General features: G+C 35.5%; 3 protein-coding genes across 4 annotated transcripts; 2 read left to right on the forward strand and 1 right to left on the reverse strand.

Moving 5' to 3' along the window:
- Positions 1-869: 869 nt before the first annotated feature.
- Positions 870-2855, reverse strand: LOC111481193 (protein SHI RELATED SEQUENCE 1-like). Of its 2 annotated transcripts, XM_023126570.1 has the most exons (3): positions 2250-2855; positions 1684-2138; positions 870-1421 (listed from the first exon to the last, which is right to left on the reverse strand). In XM_023126570.1, the coding sequence occupies exons 2-3, from the start codon at positions 2114-2116 to the stop codon at positions 1063-1065; spliced, it is 792 nt and encodes a 263-aa protein (XP_022982338.1). In that variant the 5' UTR covers positions 2117-2138; positions 2250-2855; the 3' UTR covers positions 870-1062. The 2 variants fall into 2 exon arrangements, with proteins under 2 accessions (XP_022982338.1, XP_022982329.1); XM_023126561.1 differs by having other exon boundaries at positions 872-1421; positions 1684-2853.
- A 2981-nt stretch (positions 2856-5836) lies between these two features.
- On the forward strand, positions 5837-7933 carry LOC111480563 (probable pectinesterase 53). Its single transcript, XM_023125680.1, has 5 exons — positions 5837-6242; positions 6554-6743; positions 7032-7474; positions 7555-7744; positions 7796-7933. The coding sequence occupies exons 1-4, from the start codon at positions 5920-5922 to the stop codon at positions 7733-7735; spliced, it is 1137 nt and encodes a 378-aa protein (XP_022981448.1). The 5' UTR covers positions 5837-5919; the 3' UTR covers positions 7736-7744; positions 7796-7933.
- Positions 7934-10218: 2285 nt separating this feature from the next.
- On the forward strand, positions 10219-19165 carry LOC111478652 (zinc finger CCCH domain-containing protein 44-like). Its single transcript, XM_023123029.1, has 10 exons — positions 10219-10803; positions 11247-11326; positions 11527-11711; positions 12083-12977; positions 13064-13191; positions 14092-14151; positions 14263-14313; positions 15914-15984; positions 16517-16674; positions 16759-19165. Exons 1-10 carry the CDS (start codon positions 10400-10402, stop codon positions 18528-18530), a joined length of 3804 nt encoding a protein of 1267 aa, XP_022978797.1. The 5' UTR covers positions 10219-10399; the 3' UTR covers positions 18531-19165.
- Positions 19166-19618: the final 453 nt, after the last annotated feature.

Consider the following 19618-nt stretch of genomic DNA (forward strand, 5'->3'; position numbering starts at 1 on the left):
ACTTGGTATTTTAATACTTAACCGGTTAATGAAAAAAAATGTAAAATGATCAAGAAAGACTTTTACATTTTGAAGGTCAAAACTTTTTGTTCTTAAAAACTTTTCCTTTGTTCTTTAAGAGTTTACATTGTTAATGGAGTTTGGGTAAACTCTGTCCTAAATATTGGGTTTAATTTAAAATTGTGATCTACGAAAAGAAAATTGATTTCATGGTCGAAAATCTAGTATTGCTAGAGAGTCTTAGGGGTAGGTTATGTGTTTTTCGAAATATACGATTGATTGAATATAATGGCATATATGTTATGTGATGAAAATGAAAATAAGTGAGGATGATGTTTATAAATACAAGAGAATTCATGAAAATAATATTTGATTGTATGAAAGTGATGCATGTTCTAAGTACATAATAGCGACATATGCATATTTAACACGAGATACACCCTAGAAATGACTGAGACTAAGGTGACGATGTGTATGAAAGTGATAGCATGGGAGGGAAAGAGAGAGAGAGAGGGTGAATAAAATTTTTGAATTATTGAAATAACAGCTATTAATTTCCTTTTTCTTTTTGGTAAAAAAAATGAAATTGTCACATTCATAGTTGTCTAGCAACAGCATTTCACATTTTTCATTCACTAAATACATTAATTGTGATTGATTGACATGCTGTTCACATTATTTTTATATAAAAAAAACATAGAATAATTTCCTCGTTTTAATGATCTCTGTACTATGAAACTTGTAATTTAAATTTTAAAATTCAAAATTTCATTTAAAACATAGGTATAAAACATTAAATAATCAATCAAAATAGATTGAAATCATATAATTAATTAAAAATAAAAGGGTTTGAGAGATTGAGAATTACGAAATACGAAACCGAGAAGAAAGAAAAAAAAAAAGGAAAAGGTTGCATCGAAGTTCCAACAATGGCGGCATATTAATGCGAACTCTTGAAAAATTACAAGCTTATAAATTTATCATAAAAAATTATATACTTCCTTCATTCCCCCTTCTCAATTTCAGCTATTTCTCTTCGATCTCTTAAAATTCGCTACAACATTAAGACGTTGGGGGAAGAAAAAATTGCGTACCGGCGGCGACGTAGGTGTTCAGAGGAGCTGGGTACGGCGGAGGAGGATCGAGCAATGCGGCGCTGATGGGCGGCAATTCCATGGTGGTGGTGGGGGCGGTGATGAGGAGGGCACCACCGTCGGGGGAGGCGGAGTTGGGTGGTGGTGGTGGTTGTTGTTGTTGTTCAGGGCCGTGGTCGTAAAGAATGCCCTTGAAGGTATGGCCTCCGATGTTGACGGCTGTTTGGTAAGCAAATTGGTCGTTGGTTTCGTCCAACGTTGTCATCCGCACGCACCGAAACACCGCCGTTGAGCTCACTTCCATCGGAAAATTCCCCATTTCTAACCCTAAAACCAAAATTAAAAAAAAAAAAAAAAAAAAAAAAAAAAAAAAAAAAAAAAAAAAAAAAAAAAAAAAAAAAAAAAGAGAGAGACCATTTTAGAGAAAGAGAGAGATTGATTCTGTCAATCATGACCAAAATCGATGTGGGTCTTGCTGGAATTTGGAAAAACTTCCAAAACAAAGCCCTCCCTCACAAGAAATCTAAAAAAATATAATATATAAAAATAAAAATAAAAATGAAAAGAGCAAGAATTAATTTGATTGTACCTGAGGAAGCGGCGGTGTTGTCTCGAGGTCGTTTGAGATTAGTGGCGTCGCTGCGGAGGTGTCGCTCACGGCGTTTGGAGGCCGGAACCCAAGTACTTTTGACGTGGGTTTCACAGTCAAAGCCACGACTTTTACAGCAAGTTCTACATCGCATGTGAAGGCAATCCTTTTTGGCTTGATTTCCACAGTCTTGGCAGCTTATTACTTGCCCTCCCCCGTTTCTGCCGGATCTCAGCATCACCAACGACGATCTTGGAGGCGATTCATCGCCCGAGTAAACAAACCCTTCTCCCGCTTGCTGCTGCACCTGCTGTTGCTGCCATATTCCAAGGCTCTCATAATTTCTGTACCAAAATAATCCGTCCGTGGTGGTGGTAGTGGGAAGGTGATAATTGGGTTCTCTTCCGCCGCCTAGTGGGAAAAAACCGGCCATATTTCCACCGGAGATACTATTCCTGATTTGGAATTAAAATCCATATCAGAAACAACCTCTCAAGGGCGATCGAAAGCCAGAGTTGTAAAAAGGGTATGTATCAATCAATTCCTTTCCAACTTTTTCTCCTTACCTTCTCAAATTCTCGAAATTCTTAATCAAATTCTTCGTACTACAAGAGAAAAGAAAGGGGGGGGGGAGGTAGAAAAGAGGTCGAAAAGAGGTCGAATTGGGAATCAGATTCTGAAATCTCTCTGTCTCTGTCTCTGTCTCTCTAATACACTAAAGGGTATTTTTCTCTCTCTGTCTAAAACTGAAGTGAAGTCTGCAACGCCGCCATGGGCTTTGTTTAGGGGCGAAGTGCTAACTTAAATACACCACTAAAGTCCCATATCCACTCATACGCTGCTGCTGCTGCTTCTTCTTCTTCTTCTTGTTGCTGTTGCTGTTTTTCTTCTCTGCCTTCTCTGAGCCCTTTCCCTTTCTCTATCCTCTGATTATGTTGCAGTCGCAGACATGATTGATTACCTTTTCTCTCTCTTATTCTCTCTTTCTATGCCACTTTGTGTTACAGTTTCCGGGATCTCTCTGCAACTGGAGATCATCCATCATCTACCAATTTCCCATCCTCATCCTACGGTCACTATTTTGCTACGTGTCGTTTTTTTACTTCATCTTTTTTTTTGGCTGTGCAAAATTGTTCTGTTTTCTTTATGTGGCACTGCCACGCGGTTTAATCCTTTCAACCAAACACATATAATATACATATTTCTCCCTCTCCGGTCGTGTTTAGTATTTAATACGCATTTAATCAGTTTTTACCTCTATTAACTTACTAATTTTTTATTTTATTTTATGCTAATACATCTTATATTGGTTATAGTTTATTTACAAGAAAAATGATTTATTATTTTATGACTTTATTTTAATCTATTTTGAAAATCCATAAATTGTGAAACTTCGCTGATGATTGCCATTAAATGAAATAATGTTTGATATTTTCCGTAGCTTTGAAATTTGCTTATTTTCGTTGGCGCTTGGAAAAAAAAAAGATTTCACATAAATTGACAAATGAAACTTCCAAATACAAATTATTTTAATATTTAAAAATTATAAATATCGTATTTAATGAAAATACATATTCATAATTTAATTGGTAATGGTTTATATTCAACTTTTATGAGTATAAATATTATTTTAAACTATTGTTTAAATTGTAATCTAAATTTTAAAATTGCTATTAAAACACAAACTACAACTTTGTTGTTATTGAATATCTTTAATATAAAGATATGAGAATCTAATACTATATATAGTACAATTAAATAAGATTCAACTTTTGATATGCTTAATTTAATATTATCCTTAGGACCATGGAAGAAAATATAAATATATTAATAGAATTATCCTATAATTATTTAAATTTTATATTTTATTTAAGCATTGATGGTGACTAAGATACCTATTATTTGATGTTAGATAAATTGGATTCGTTGTTTAATATTTCAAAAGTTGAAATATATATTTAAAATATTGATACGTAAATAATAAATTAAAGGTAAGTAGCGTGAAAAAACAAATGAATGGAATAATTTTGACTTTATGACGTGGAATTTTCAAATTATTAAATATTAAATGAAATGGGGGATGTGTCAAAATTAAGTTCATTCAAATTAGACCTTATTTTTCACCCATTTAATTAAAATCATCCTTCCATTTTCAAACCTTTAATTTAATTTTGTAATAAATAAACAGGACCACTCTCCAATTGCAATATAGTTTTTACTTAATTTAATATTTTGAAATTTACTATGATTACTATTTTAATTTTTTAATTTAGATTTTTATTTTGTTTTTAAATAATCTTTAAAATTTAAGGGCTAATATTATATTTTGAAAATTAGCGTATGCCAATTTTCCATTTTCCGTTATTTTCTGTCTCCTTGGAGTATCTAAATCAAATATTTAAATATTTCACATAACTACAAATTTTATAGAAATGTCTCTTTCAAAACAAAGCTTATAGAAGTATAAATTAGATTTTCTTTTCCTTGACTTAAAAAAAACAAAACAAAACAAAACAAAAATTTATTATTATTATTTTTTATTTTTAAATTTACATTCTCTATAAGAATTAGACAATGTACCAGTAAAGAGGTTGAACTTCGAAAGGGGATGAACACGAGACGTATTGTCATGAGCAAGGACGCTAAAAGGTTAAGGTGTTGTTTTCAGCTTTTTGTTAATATATAGCTGGCTTACATTTGCGCATGCTCTTACTTTTCTTTTCTCCCACTGGTTTTAAATGGCCCCAATCTATGTTTTGTTCTTCTTTCTTCACATTGCATGCAAGACTTGAGGCCCATATCTACTCCTTTATTATGTTACATTAATTACCAAAGTTGAAGTTAAAACGAAGGTGTTGTGATAGCAGGACATGAAATAATGGCACCAAATAGAGAGAGAGTAGTAGTGAAGGAGTTTGATGTTGCCATCTGCCTCCACTTTTGTTAACACACATCCATCACATGCTTGTTTCATGATGATCATTCTGAACACACATTTTTTACAACGTTTTCTTTCCCCAACATATCTCATATCATCCACCACACTGCTTCAATGCTTGGTGGCTGTCTTACTACAATGGATGAGAAGGACTTAAGGAACAACAAATGGTCCGAATACAGAGGAGAGAACGAAACAAAAACACAATATGGTTTGATCATTTGGTTATGACATTGAAAATGATATCTTCTGGGGGAGTCACATGCACTGTGATTAATTTTTTGGCCCACCACCTTCCTCTTCTTCTCTCATCTCTCTGCCTTCTATTCCCTATTCAGATCCTTAACCTTCTTCAGTTTATTAACAAACCCAATACCCAATCACCTCATTATTTATTGCATATTCAAATTTCAAATAAGGTGTCACGTGTCTTTACCGTACACGTTTAATCGAACAAGTATAGGGTTATCAAATTGAGATCAAATCTAAAGGGTCGGGATAAAATGTGCTCTAAATTAAGATAAATGTTGTAATTTTTACTAATTCATCTAAAGTTTACCAAAAAAAAAAAACAAAAAAAGAAGAAAAAACCATAAAGGAAGTAATTATCAAACCAAACATTATCTTCTTTTTTGCCCATCACTCTTATGGCTCTATTCTCCCATGATGAGGATGAACTCTGTCATCTTCTAAAACCCCACTTCTCCAAAATGAAGAAAAAGTTCATTTTCCCTTTGCTTGTCCACATTTTCAATCTGAGACCTTATTATAAACTTCGTCAAAACACTGTCACACTCTTAACTGCCTCTTAATATTTTGTGTCCATCGTATTGTGGAAAGAAATTATGCGATTGACAGCTTGTAATGTTTAATGAAATTGTAAAAATGCTTCATTTTTGTTTATATCTAATTAACTACTCATTGCTAGACATACATTAAATGGTCACACTATAAGAGTCTTATATTAAACAATGAGCCGATTATAACTGCCTCCACCAATAACTGTCGGCCACAAAATGAAGAACAAAATACAACACATATCTATTGGAATTCAAAAGCTCTAACTTCCAAGGAAAAGACAATGAAAAATACCATTTGAACACAAAACTCACATATGGGTCTAAAAAATTTTCATGGCTGTTAATGGCAATACAGACAAATTGAATACAGACACACAGCTGCAAGATTCCCCCGATGTTGGTCTCTCTCTCTTTCTTCTCTATTTTTCAATCTCCTTTTAAACCCCTCGTTCCTCTCAAGCACTTATCTACATTGCAATTGCAGTTGCAGTCGACAAGATGAGGATGCTGAATTTTTTTGTTCTGGTGGTGATGATAATGCTGCTGCCGGGCGCTGCCGTTTCTTACGGCCAAAACTGGACGGTTGGCGGCGGGGGAATGAGAAGAGTTGAAGATGAGTACTTGAAGTGGATAAGACATATGGGTTCTTTCAAGCACTCTCTTTTTCAAAACACCAAGAACAAGTTCAAGCCTTGTTTGACGCTCAGGGTCTCCAAGAAGCCAAAGCCGGGGGGATTCCGGTCGGTGCAGAAGGCTATCAACTCTCTGCCCCTCATCAACCGGTGCCGTGTCGTCATCCATGTCGCCGCCGGAATCTACAGGTCACTTTCATTTTACTCATTTTTAATATTTATACTATTTCTTTTGTTAAAAAAATCATAAACTTTCCCATTTATATTTAATTGGTTTCAAAAAGTGTAATTTAATAAATCATTGTCGACATTTTTTTAGTAAAAAAAATTACTTTTTAACTCAAAAATATATGCTAAAATTAGAATCTTTTAATATCAAATTCCAAAAGTCTGTCAAAATTAATTGTATTTGTAATTTTTTAATACAAATGCATTTATTAAATTAAAAAAATATGGAATTAGAATAAAAAGTTAGAGGTGTTTGTTCCATGTTTTATTAGGGAGAAGGTTGAGATTCCGGCGATGATGAGTTACATATGGGTGGAGGGAGAAGGAGCGGAGAAGACGGTCATTGAATGGAGCGACACGGCGGACCATATGGGTGACAACGGCCGTCCGATCGGCACTTTTGGTTCTGCAACTTTTGCTGTTAATTCACCCTTCTTCATCGCTAGGAACATTACCTTCAAGGTTACTTTTTCACTCTCTAAATATATATATTCAATATTTTTGTTTATATTCTAAATTTAAGAGGAAATAAAATAGGAGTGTCGTATGTAAATGGTAATTTGCTTGTGACTTCCCATGACTGGACTGACATTATAGTTCTTGGAAGCATATGGAGACTACAATTTAAAATGTGATAATGGTCGGTATCAATTTTTAAATTTATTATAACAATTAATACGGAACTGTAAGTATTTTATTCTTTTATTTATTTCGCACAATAATTAAATATTTTTTTTTAAAATAAAATAGAACAAGGCGAGGGCGCCGCCGTCGGGGGCGTTGGGGAAGCAAGCGGTGGCTTTCAGAATAACGGGAGATGCGGCTGCGTTCATAAGCTGCAGGTTCATCGGTGCGCAGGACACACTGTACGACCACTTGGGGCGGCACTACTTCAAGGACTGCTACATCGAGGGGTCGGTGGACTTCGTGTTCGGGGACGGGCTGTCCATCTACGAGGGGTGCCATTTGCACGCCATCACTGACAGCTACGGCGCTCTGACCGCCCAGAAGAGGAACAGCCTACTGGAGGAAACGGGGTTTTCGTTCCTCAACTGTAAGGTTTCGGGGTCGGGGGCTCTGTATTTGGGGCGGGCCTGGGGCAGCTTCTCCCGAGTGGTGTTTGCTTATACCTTCATGGATAAAATCATCACTCCCACTGGTTGGTACAACTGGGGCGACAAAAACCGCGAACTGTAAGTCTTTTTTTTTTTTCTTAATTAATTATTTTTTATTATTAAAAAAAAACATAATGATGAGGAGTATGCGGATGTAGGACTGTATTTTATGGGCAATACAGATGCTCAGGACCAGGAGCAGATTATGGAGGACGAGTTTCATGGTCTAGAGAACTCACTGAGCCTGAAGCCAACCCCTTTGTGTCTCTCGATTTTATTGGTGCAAAAGAATGGCTTCCAAAGCGCACTCATCTCGCCATTAAATCACCACCACATTGACTCTCTCTCTTCTTTTTTTTTTTTTTTTTTTTTTTTTTTTTTTTTTTTTTTTTTTTTTTTTTTTTTTTTTTTTTTTTTTTTGAGAAAGTGTTGAAAAGATAGGGTGGACCACGTGTTTTAGTTTGTCGGAATTCATTGGACCATCATGTTTTCACCCTCCTCAACACCCAAATATTTCAGAAATGGTAGTTTTTTTTTTTTTATAAAAAAGAAAAACTTGGTCTATGCATCGTGAAATGTAAAAGGATGGGGCCACTCAGAAAAGGGTTGTGAATAAAAATGACCCAAATCTAGACGACACTGAAATCTACCTAAAAGCGAGCCCAACAAAGGGATAAACACCATTATTGGGTTGAGGCTGACTAGAGGCTGCCCAAGGCCAACAAGGACCTACCCTTAAGGTCCACCACAGTTCACTCGACCGAGTCTATGGGGACGAATGCTTTATCGACAAGAATGATAAATATAAACCAGGGTGTGAAATGAGGAACACCCGACTTCCCACCAATCCTCTGAAACCTCAAGCTCACCCATGTTTTGGGTCCAGCCCAACCTCTTTCAAGTATAGGTACACTAGATGATGAATATGTAATATTACAAGGGAAAGTTCCAACAATACTTTATACTGATAAAATAGATTTTTTATCCAATTATAATTACGAACAACTTGCTTGTTACAACGAACTTTAAATAATTGAATTATAATAAAAGTAAAAAAATAAAAAATGAAAGTATAATAAAATTTAAACTAAAAGATTATGGATTATGAGATAATTAAAATGGAGGTGAGTCTTTTTTTAAATATATATTTTTTTAAGTTCAATATGAATGACACTTTGTTAGCCTTTGAACCCGGGGTGAGATATCATAGTTGTATTATTAATTTTTTAAAAGAAAAAACATAACACATTTCATTAAACTATATATTGAATTGATGCTCACGGTTTGAAAACATAAGCCCATGTGAATCAAAAAAAAAAAAATATAAACCCATACATTCCAACGTGAAGACATAGATTTATTCATTACAAATTTTAATAATAAAAATTAAATATTTATACAGAGAATAACAATTTAATCTCGAACTAATTACTACAAGAAGTGTATGGTTTAAAATTTTTTAAATAAATAAAATTAGGTGCTTTTATTTCATTGAATTATTTTATGGGTTAAAATTATATTGATAACTCAATAATACTCGTTGCATTTAAATGGTATGAAGAATTGAATTTGTTTTGTAAATAAGAAATGGTGGAGTTAGATTAGACGCAAATAGAAAGAATAAAAGAGAACAGGGGGTGACGTGGATGGGAACATGTTTTAAGCGTTTTTCGCAAAGGGAAATTTTCATGGAGGTGGAGTGGTCCCAGGTTTTCCGTGGCATTGACAGCGTGTTTTGCACCCACGTGGTGATCGAAGCGAAGGCTACCACATCACCCACAACACGGCTGCGTTTGGTTTGACCATTAACTTCCTTGCTTTTATTTGCTTACTCCTCCACCGTGTCGCCATTGTATTCAAACGCGATTTCACTCCGTTTTTCTGACGGCAAATATTGAAAGCTAAAATGTAATATTTTAAAATATAAGAATTAGATTGAAATACTTTTAAAGTACTAAATTAAATGAAAGGGAAGTTAATGATACTTTTACCAAACAACTTAGGCATAATACTTTGATTCCGAATAAGATGGGGTGTTGATCATGGAATCGTGACCTAATACATTTGCCATTTTCTACTAATTCAGTCACGTGGACCTTTGTCCCTTCTAGATTGTTAGTTAAATGTGAACATTTTGTTGGGAATTAAGGATGGGATGGTTGGAGTCTACATTTTATTTCATCCGCTTAGTACATAGTTTACGAATGAATTCTAGCTGCTTTATGTTGGTTTTGTTTTCACCTCCTTCTATCTTCTTTTTTATAAAGAAAGTACAACCATTTTTCTCAATGTTTGCTAATCTAACTCGTTTAAATAAATGTGAACATTTTGTTGGGACTTAATTTTTGAGTAACGAGTAAGAATTATATAGTTTAATGAAGTAGGAGGTTGGAGAATGTGTTTTATTATTACTATGTATGTATTGAAGTTAATTAGATAGTAATTTTTTGAATGTGGAATTAATTCTTACCAAAATAGGGTAAAAAATGAGTGCCAAGGGTAACTCCAACAATGGAGAAAAGAATTTTACAGAGAAATAAATGCAAGTACATCCCCGAGAAACGCAGTGAAAAATTGAGGTGTTGGTCAAAATGAGAGAACAAAAAAGAGAATCAACCAGAAAATAATTAGGAATGCTTATTTTCAAATGTTGCCACAAAAAGGAAAAAGAAAAAAAAAGGAAATTTTGTTGAGGCGGGAGTCGGTCCCTCCCAAACTTTACGTACTCAATCTTCTCTCTCTCTCTCTCTCTCTCTCTCACTAGAGCAGTAAAAAAAAAAAAAAAAAAAAAAAAAAAAAAAAAGAAGAGGGGAATAAACAAAANCATCCTCCTCACCCAGTCCCATTTCCGAATGCTTTCTGGCCAGACCAGACCAGACCGACCACGGAAAGGCTTCCTTGCCTTGCCTTCTCCAGAACTTAGGGTTGCCAATTCAACCTCAACCTCTGCTTACTTTCCATTCCTCTTCCCATCCTAATTTCCCTTGATCCTCTTCGATCTTCATGGATAAACCCGACGACCCGCCTTTCGATTTCCATAAACCCCGTCTACAACCCCATCACCGGGATGCTCCGCTCTCAGACGTCTCCGTTTTGGGGAATTCTGCTCAGGCTCCGGACCTGATGGATGTCGATCATTCCTGTTCTGTTCCGGATACGGATGATTCGCAGCTGGTAGGAGCTCCGGTTCAGATGGCTGGACCGGTCGTTCTTTCGAAAGCTGGTGCTGATTCTTCACCTACGGTGAATGGGGGATTGAAGGAGAAGAGTTTGGGGATTCGGCGGCGAGGTCGGCCGCCTCGGTGCCAAGTCAAGGCCCCGCCGCCTCCTCTGCAGCAAAACAAGGACGAGGAGGATGTGTGTTTTATTTGTTTTGATGGTGGGACTCTTGTTCTCTGTGATCGCCGGTGAGTGGAATTTGTTTTTGTCAATTTGTTGTCTCGGACTCTCGTGGTTTGCCGTGAGTTTCGGGGATGTGGGAGGATTTTTATACTTCGAATTTTGTTCATTCTTTGCTTTGCATTTGCGCCTTCGCCTTTTATTTAGGGAATTATGTCTCGATCACAATTGAGATTTGTTCATTAATTGTATCTTCTATTTAAGCGGAGAATCCGCTGTTAATATAATACGATTTTTTTTTTCTTGATCTAGTTGAGGTGAGGTAGGGAAATAGTAAGTCTTTAATTTTGTACATTAAGGTGAGAAAGAGTATTCTTATTGGAGCATTGTATTACAATTTGAGCTCAATTGTTTCCATTTATTGTCTGTTAGTCTTTGCATGTGCCGGCTTGTGATATGTTTGATTCGTTTCCCCTTCAAAAATGGGTTTTCATTCATTGTTAATTGACAGAGGTTGTCCAAAGGCTTATCATCCATCATGCATCAAGCGAGATGAGTCCTTCTTTCGATCGAAAGCTAAATGGAACTGTGGTATGTAGCTTCGTGTTTTTTTTTTTTTTTTTTTTTTTTTTTTTTTTTTTTTTTTTTTTTTTTTTTTTTTTTTTTTTTTTTTTTTTTTTTTTGTTTTTGTTTTGTTTTACGTAGTAGGAGTGGATATCATTATAATACTGCTTACCCAGTATTCACCATCTTATAGTATTGAAGATGCAATTCTTTTCATCATTGTGCAGGATGGCATATATGCACTAAATGTCAGAAGGCTTCCTATTATATGTGCTACACATGCCCGTTTTCTCTGTGCAAAGGATGCACTAAAGGTGCTGATTATCAATGTGTTAGGGGAAGCAAAGGGTTCTGTGGAACATGTATGAAAATAATAATGTTAATCGAGAAAAGCACTCCTGAAGCAGAATCGGTAAGCAAAAATTCTATATGCCATTCCTGTCTATGCATGCATGATGATATTTTATTTCTTAATTCTACTTATTCTTCCATTTTTAGAGTGGTGCATATGAAAAAATGCATTCGTAATTTGACACATGCATGTACACGCAAGAAAACCATTTTTGCTTTCTGTTTCACTTAATGATTCCTGGATTGAGATTAACATTCGATCTTCTTTAATCTCTAAGTGCCTCGCGATAAACCCATCTAGATGTTCATAGTATTAGTCTTGTATTTGGATCTTGTTACGAGATTCATCTCTCAGCCATTTTCTGTATGTCAGTTCCTAATTTATGCCTTTTATTTTGTCCTTAACATCAAAACTGTTCTTAAAATATGCAGGTCCAAGTGGATTTTGATGACAAAGGTAGCTGGGAGTATCTTTTTAAAGTGTACTGGATATATTTAAAAGAAAAACTCTCTTTAACTATAGATGAGCTCATTCGAGCTAAGAATCCATGGAAAGGAAGTATGGATCATAAGGTGGCTCCTAGTGAGCCTTATGATGGCAGTATTAATAAAAGCCATGGAGCTCATAATTCATATAGAAGCCTAAAATCGCAGAGGAAAAGGCCTAACAGGCAACAAAGCTCTGTGAATAATTTCAGTTACGGAGTTGACAGACCTAGTAGTAGTGAGGGGACACAATTATCTGCAACCACAAAATGGGCAACTAAGGAGCTTATGGACTTTGTTGCACATATGAGAAATGGTGACACACCCAGGCTTTCACCATTTGATGTAGAAGCTTTACTGCTGGAGTATGTGAAGAAAAATAATCTTTGGGATCCTCAACAGCAATGCCAAATTATTTGTGATTGGAGGCTTATCAATCTATTTGGGAAATCTCGTATCAGTACCTTTGAGATGCTAAATCTTCTTGAATCTCACATACACACAAAAGAAACTGCAGCTGATAATGTTAGCACAGGATCTGGTGTAGTGATCGATCCAATTGAAAGCAAAGAGAAGTGTGATTATGATACAGTAGATGAATATGAAAGAAAGCATAAAACTAGCAAGAAGGCTGATGAGAGTGGGCAGCCATTAAATGCAGATGAATATGCAGCAATTGATGTTCAGAACATTAACTTGATCTACATGCGACGTGATTTGATAGTGAGCCTAATTGATGATGATAAAAAATTTAATGATATGGTTGTAGGCTCAATTGTGAGAATACAGATTCCAAATAATGATGAAAAGCATGAATTTCACAGGCTTGTCCAAGTTGTAGGTATTAATATCGAATATTAATGCCTCATAACGAAATTGAATTATTATTTCTTACTCTCCTTCGTAACATTTTGCTGATGTTAGCAGGCATAAGCAAAATTTCTACACCATACACAGTCGGTGAGAAAACAATTGATGTGATGCTTGATGTATTGAACTTGGACAAAATAGAGACTGTGTCCATTGATAGGATTTCTAACCAAGAATTTACTGAGGTTAGTAAATTTACCCTGTTAATTGTTGTTTCTTATTTTCATCGGTCTTTTAAAACCCCATGGCTAGTTTGAAATTAGATGACTGAGTTTACAACGATGGTTCTATATATATTAATATTATGCAACTTAGATACAATTCTTATTCTTAAATCTGTAATTGTCTTAGTTGTCATTGGAAGTGGGCCCTCATCTGTTATAAATTACATGTAAAGCTGAATGATTTCTCTTTGGAGTTCCCACTGGCTGGTTTTTTTGTAGATTTATATCCGTCCGTTTTGAAGGTTTCAAGAGCATCCTTCATCTTACGGTCATACAGTTTTGCTTCTAGTATAGGCCATTTCAAGTAGATAATGTTGCTACACCTTCTAAGTTGGACCCTTGCTTCATTCTCGGATTTTACATCTTGTTTTTGAAATATAATTACTTGGCAGGAAAAGCCCATGGCTAGTATTTTCACATGTTTGGTCTCAAATATTGTCTTCTCATTTTATTTCCGAAAAGAAAGTCCAAGTTATCATATCTTTTGGAGACTGAATGGGATTCAGATTAAGAAACTAAACAAACAAAGTGAACTTCATTAATGGGTTAGAAGACTTTTTTTTTATTTTTATGTCTACATGCTTATAGCTCAAAAGAAGGCAAAAAGGGAAAAGAGGCCAAATTTTGTAATCATTGTTTTGAGATACTTTCTCGCTATAGTCATCCCCCAAATGTTTGTGTATCATCTTTGACTTCTCTAGTTCTAAGTAGTGTTATTGTTGCTGGTGATCATCTATTTGACATGATGTGATAATGTGATGGACATGATTGTCATGTTGTATTATTTTTTTTTTAAAAAAATATGTGCATGCATTTTACGCTTCTTGTGGTGGTATTTGATGTATTAGTATATGTACTCAGGAAGAATGTAGGCGTTTACGCCGGAGCATAAAGTGTGGACTTGTAAAACGATTCAGTATTGTAAGATTTTATTATCCATACCTCTTTATATATTTCAGCCTGTTTAGCTGTCGTGAATTTACCTTTTTTATAGAGATCGAGTTGCCAATAGGTTTGTTTTTTTTACTGCAGGGTGAAATTCTGGACAAAGGACGGGAACTTCATGCATTGAAGATTAATGATGTGAGTTCAACCCCGCCTTTTCCAATTATGAGGTCTAATTACGCAGTGTTTTTTCCCCTTTCCCCTTTCCTCTTTTTTTTTTTTTTTTTTTTTTTTTTTATATATATATTNTTTTTTTTTTTTTTTTTTTTGGGGGGGGGGGGGCTAGAGAAGTTAGGGCAGTTTGGCATGTTGAAGTATCAGCTTTCAGGTCATAGCTCTTTTTTAGTTTATTTAAAACCTAAAATTGACTCCGCCCTTAAACAAATAGTATAATTAATATAAATCTTTTTCTTTGGTAAAACAGCTTATTACTTTACTCATAGAAGTCTGTATCAGCAAGTGCAAGATTGTTACAAAGATTAACAAAAAAAGGAAATTTTATTGGGAAAAAAAAAAAAAAATCCCCATCATTGCAGTCAGAAAAAAAATCAGAATCTGAAGACTATTCTCGAACCAATAATAAGTGAGAATTTAACCGTCTCCATTCCAAGGTGTATCAAATCTATCTTGAAGATTTATATGAGCTGCGTCAGTATCTTACGTGCTAAGATGTTGTAGTAGTGAAAGTAGTTTAATTATAATCAGATCTTTAATGAACATAATTTTACATGCTTTCCATTATATATAGATTAATTCTTCTAAATTTATGAGATGGTTCTAATGTTATTTAAAATGAAAAATCTGTTAATTAATTTTTTTAGGTTAGATTACCGTTTTGTCCTTGTACTTGAGGTTCATTCTAACTCTTTCAAATGTCCAAATTTAGTCTTTCTGCTCCTAATAAATCTTATAGTTGTTCCTCGTAGTTAGTTTGAAGATGATTTTTATCTAAATTTGAAAAATACTAATTATGATTTCCATGGCCAAAATAATAATAATTTTCATTCAAGGATAAAAAATGCGTGAACATGTTTCTAAAGTTTACAAGGAAAATTGATAGAGATTTTTTTAGAAAAGTTAACTCTAAACTATGGATAGAGACTAATTTTAAGGTTTATTGGAAGTATGGATTTTAAATGAGGACATTTGAAAATACAAGTAGTAAAATTGAATAAGTCTTGTGAGCAAAATGGAGTCCCCCCCTGAAATAGTAAATGAATCTTATGGAAATAGAAGAATAATTTAAGAAATTCTCTTATTGTTTCATTGTTATTTTTCATTATTGAAAATATGGGAACTATTTATAATACAGTGAATTAAGGCACATGCAATGCTTTTTTTTTTTGAAGTTTCCAAATGTCTTTCCAGGAGAGGACAAAACCATATGATGTTGTAGAATGTAGATTTCTATTATATTTAAGACGCTTAAGGACTTTATATGCCTTTTTAAGCCAACCTGGTGGTTTGAATTTTCTCCATAACATATATTATATAGATTGAATTAAAATATTTATTTTAGAGAAATTAATGTGGTGATGAACTCTTCTTTTTATTTAACAATTCTCATGTTGCCAAAAGAAGTGTTTTTTTTTTGTGTCGTTCTTTCTTTAGGGCGTAGCTGTGAGTTGACATCACTAAATGGTTGATTATTGACCTAGACAATGTTGCAAATAATAATTTGATAATCGTATGTTATTTGATGTGCTTGGTTTGGCTTTCTGTTTTATGTTTTGTCCAGATGCTCAAAAAAGAGATCACTCAACTCGATCACCTCCACGATGAAGCTAGTAAGAAGGGCAATATGGATGAATATCCTTTTATGAAAGATTGTTCTGAACTCACTCTTTGAGTTGCTTTAATGCTGTCATGCTTATCAATATTGCTGAATAGCATTTGTGGACTACTTCTATTTCAACATGATATCTTCTTTCATTTCCTCCCTTCCTTTGCATTTATTTTGTTACATGAATATTGAGTGGTTGATTATTGACTACCCTATAGAAGTTCTGTATTGAATAGCGGTGCGCAAGCTGGAGGATCTTTTTAATTTTACTTTTATGCCTTTATTTTAAATTTAAGTTCTACTAGACCTTTTCAAATAACAAGTTATCTGGACACCCGGTTTTGTTAACCACACCAGACAGCAGTGCATTGATAATATGGTGTTTTCTCTACACCCATACACGAGTGCTGCAAGATCCTTTGGTGTGTGAAGTTGGATTTTCTCCATGTTATGCACATGTCCTTTGGTTGGACTTTATTTGTAGAAGATTTTTAGTTTCTAGTCTGTTTATATTTTAAAGTGCTTGATCTTTTGTGGTATTCCTTGACTCTGCCAAACATTAAGAGATTTTGTGGAGAGGTTACATCGTCTCAAGTCACCTGAAGAACATCAGCGTAGGCTTCTAAAAATTCTTGAAGTACGTTCAGATCCAACTATGAATCCAAGTTATGATGAGGTTGAAGAAGATAAGGACAAATCGAACAAGAAAAGACAAGGTCTGTCAACTATCTTATGTTGTGGAATTATTTTTAAGTTTTTCCTCAAGGAAGTATTCTGTAAATTTATCCGTGTGTTTGCAGGGAGCCTCAAGAGATCTAGAAATTGTGACCTTGATGAAAGAGAGGGGGAGCTTACCTCACCACGAAGAGTAACCAATTCAAATGTTAGTGGAAGTGATGTACAGAAAAATTCAACTAGTACTTCAGAGCAAAGTAGGAATATTAGCTTACCAGCTAATGTAAATAAAGAAGGCAACTGCTTGGGCAGTGACAGGACTTTTGAAACAACATGGGCAGGAAGAGGTCTTTTATCACATAATTGGAATGTAACTAACCAGGTTAAAACTTCCTCCCCTTTGACCTCTGATGGGCATTGCCAAGTGGTCTTACCTGAAGCCTCAGTTCCACCACTTTCTATTGGGATAGGAAGTGTTTCTAATGATGCAGAAGTGGAAAGGATATGGCAATACCGGGATCCGACTGGAAAAATTCAGGGTCCATTTTCTATGACGCATTTACGTCATTGGAGTAATAGTGGACACCTCACTCCTGATCTTAGAGTATGGAGGACAACTGAATCGCATAAGGACTCTGTACTGTTGACTAACGCATTGAATGGACGTTACAACAAATCATCTTCTACATGGCACATCGGTCTTCTGAGCTTAGGGAGAGGAAATGGACCTACTTTGGGCGGTTCTGATAATCATCATAGTGGCCAAAGGAATGGAGGTACAAATTCTGATATGAAATCTTTTCAGTTTGACATGGGTTTTATCAGGAATAGTAACTCTGAGCGGAAAGATCATGTTACAGTATGTGATGCTGAAACTGAGCCCATGATGAGCACTGGTTCAAGTTCACCTTCTAAAGATTTGTGTGCACCTGCAGATACTGTCAACTCTAATCAGTCTTCGGCTGGGAACCTTGAGGTAGCACACGACCCACTGAAGAACAATAATTCGTGGTCCTACCCTTCCCTTATGAATTTACTTTCATCGGCTACATTATCCTTACAACCACCAGTGGCAGAAGTCCATCAGGCCAAGGAAAATCACAGTCCCAATAGTGAGGATCAGAATTCACAGACAATTACTTTGGGAGGAGTTCATAGTCAGCCTAGTCGCAAGAAACAGTCTAGTAGTGAGGATTGTTCTAGTCAATCTTCTGGACAAAACTGGATCACTCCACCTGCCGATGCTTCCTCTCGTGAATGGAACTCTAATTGTAGTGGTCTATCTTTGATGAATTCACTCAAGCCATCAGAGAAAATCCGAGAAGCTTTACCTGTTATTCCAAATTCCACCCTGAAACCAACGAGTGGAGATGTTGATATTAAACAATCTGTATCTTCAAGTGTTCTTGTCCAGGATTCTGGCCCTAGCTGGTGTAGTGCCTCAAGTTTTCTGGGTGGACGACAACTTCCTAGTCATCTAGCAGGTGGATGGGGTGGGTATTCGGCTGCACCAGGTAGACCTATTGAGGACTTGAACTCCAGTCTCATAACTGCATCTGGTCTGAAATCATCTGATGTAATGGATGATCATGATACAACCGTGGCTACGATAAACTGGGAGGCAATTGTTGATGAGCCCAATGACTTTAATTCCTTGGTTGATGAATCTGTCTCAGATTTGTTAGCAGAAGTCGAAGCCATGGAATGCTTGAGTGGTTTGGCTTCCACAGCATCAATGGTGAATTGTAGCGAGGAATTAACTCGGGGTTCTAGAAGTGATTGTTTTTTCTCTGTGGATGGATTCAGTCCAGCCGCTGAGATGAAGGTAGATGCATTAAGCTCCACAGCCAATTTGCAGTTTCCATTTCACATTAGAGTGAAAGATGAGCAACCTTGAACTGCAGAAACCATGACGATTCTTTTACTGGTACTCAAGTTGAGGGATCAGAATCCTTGTAAAATATCAACGTACCAATCTGAAACTCTTTCTGACAAACAAAACCGACGGGAATTTCCCCATAACTTCGGCTAATACAGGAATACTGTGGGAATAAGATCAGCACTGCAAAATGGCTTTAGAAAGGATTACAAGTCAAAAAAGCACAACAGACATTTCTGCAACCGATCCTGGAGTGGCCAAATGAGCTATTGTTTTAACACATCGTCTAGTTCGAGACATCAAAATTCAGTGTAGTTGTACATCTCCCTGAACAGACAGCCACCATTCAGATGGTGTACTTTCCGACCGCCACCCAAAGGGCAGCGGAGTCTGTAGATATATATATTACGGAGGAAATAGTAATATGCAATAGAGGAGCTCCGTGCTTTTGTTTTTGTTTTTGTTTTCCTTTTTTGCCTCTGTAGTTGATAGTTCCATTGCAATACACTTCCACATTTGGTTTTACATTCATTGTTGGAACCCGGAAAGTCTGCTTGTTAACATTGTTGTAATTTTAACTCGAAACCTGCCCAATTAGAGGTCCTGTGGAATAATATGCATATCAATAATACCTGATTGTTTTAGAGACTTCACATCTTCGGGGGATTTATCTGGATCCTTGTTTTGATTTTTGCATATTGGTTGGTTCTGATTTGATCTTTGCATATTGGTTTGTTCAAACCTTAATTGAAAATTATTTGCTCGTTTGACAATATGGTCAGGTGGAGTTTGAACATCTGACGTTCCAGTACACACTCGTTTCACGCAGGTTTTAGTTTCTCAGGTAATTATATATTTATGGATGTTGGAAACCCTTCAACTTTGCGAACACTGGTTAGAGCTGTCGAACTCCTACTTTCTGGATAATCAAATGTTTATTGCTGCATTTTTTGTATGCAGGATGGGAAATTGAAGGATTAATTTGAACAATTTCTTTCATGCTTAAATCTACTTCTCTTTAATTCCATCTCATGCATTTTATTTCTAGGATAAGAGTGTTTTTAATAACCAAATTTGTTTAGTTAATCACACACATACATACATAT

The sequence above is a fragment of the Cucurbita maxima genome, unplaced genomic scaffold (genome assembly GCF_002738345.1).
Source record: "Cucurbita maxima cultivar Rimu unplaced genomic scaffold, Cmax_1.0 Cma_Scf00001, whole genome shotgun sequence".
Taxonomy (NCBI): domain Eukaryota; kingdom Viridiplantae; phylum Streptophyta; class Magnoliopsida; order Cucurbitales; family Cucurbitaceae; genus Cucurbita; species Cucurbita maxima.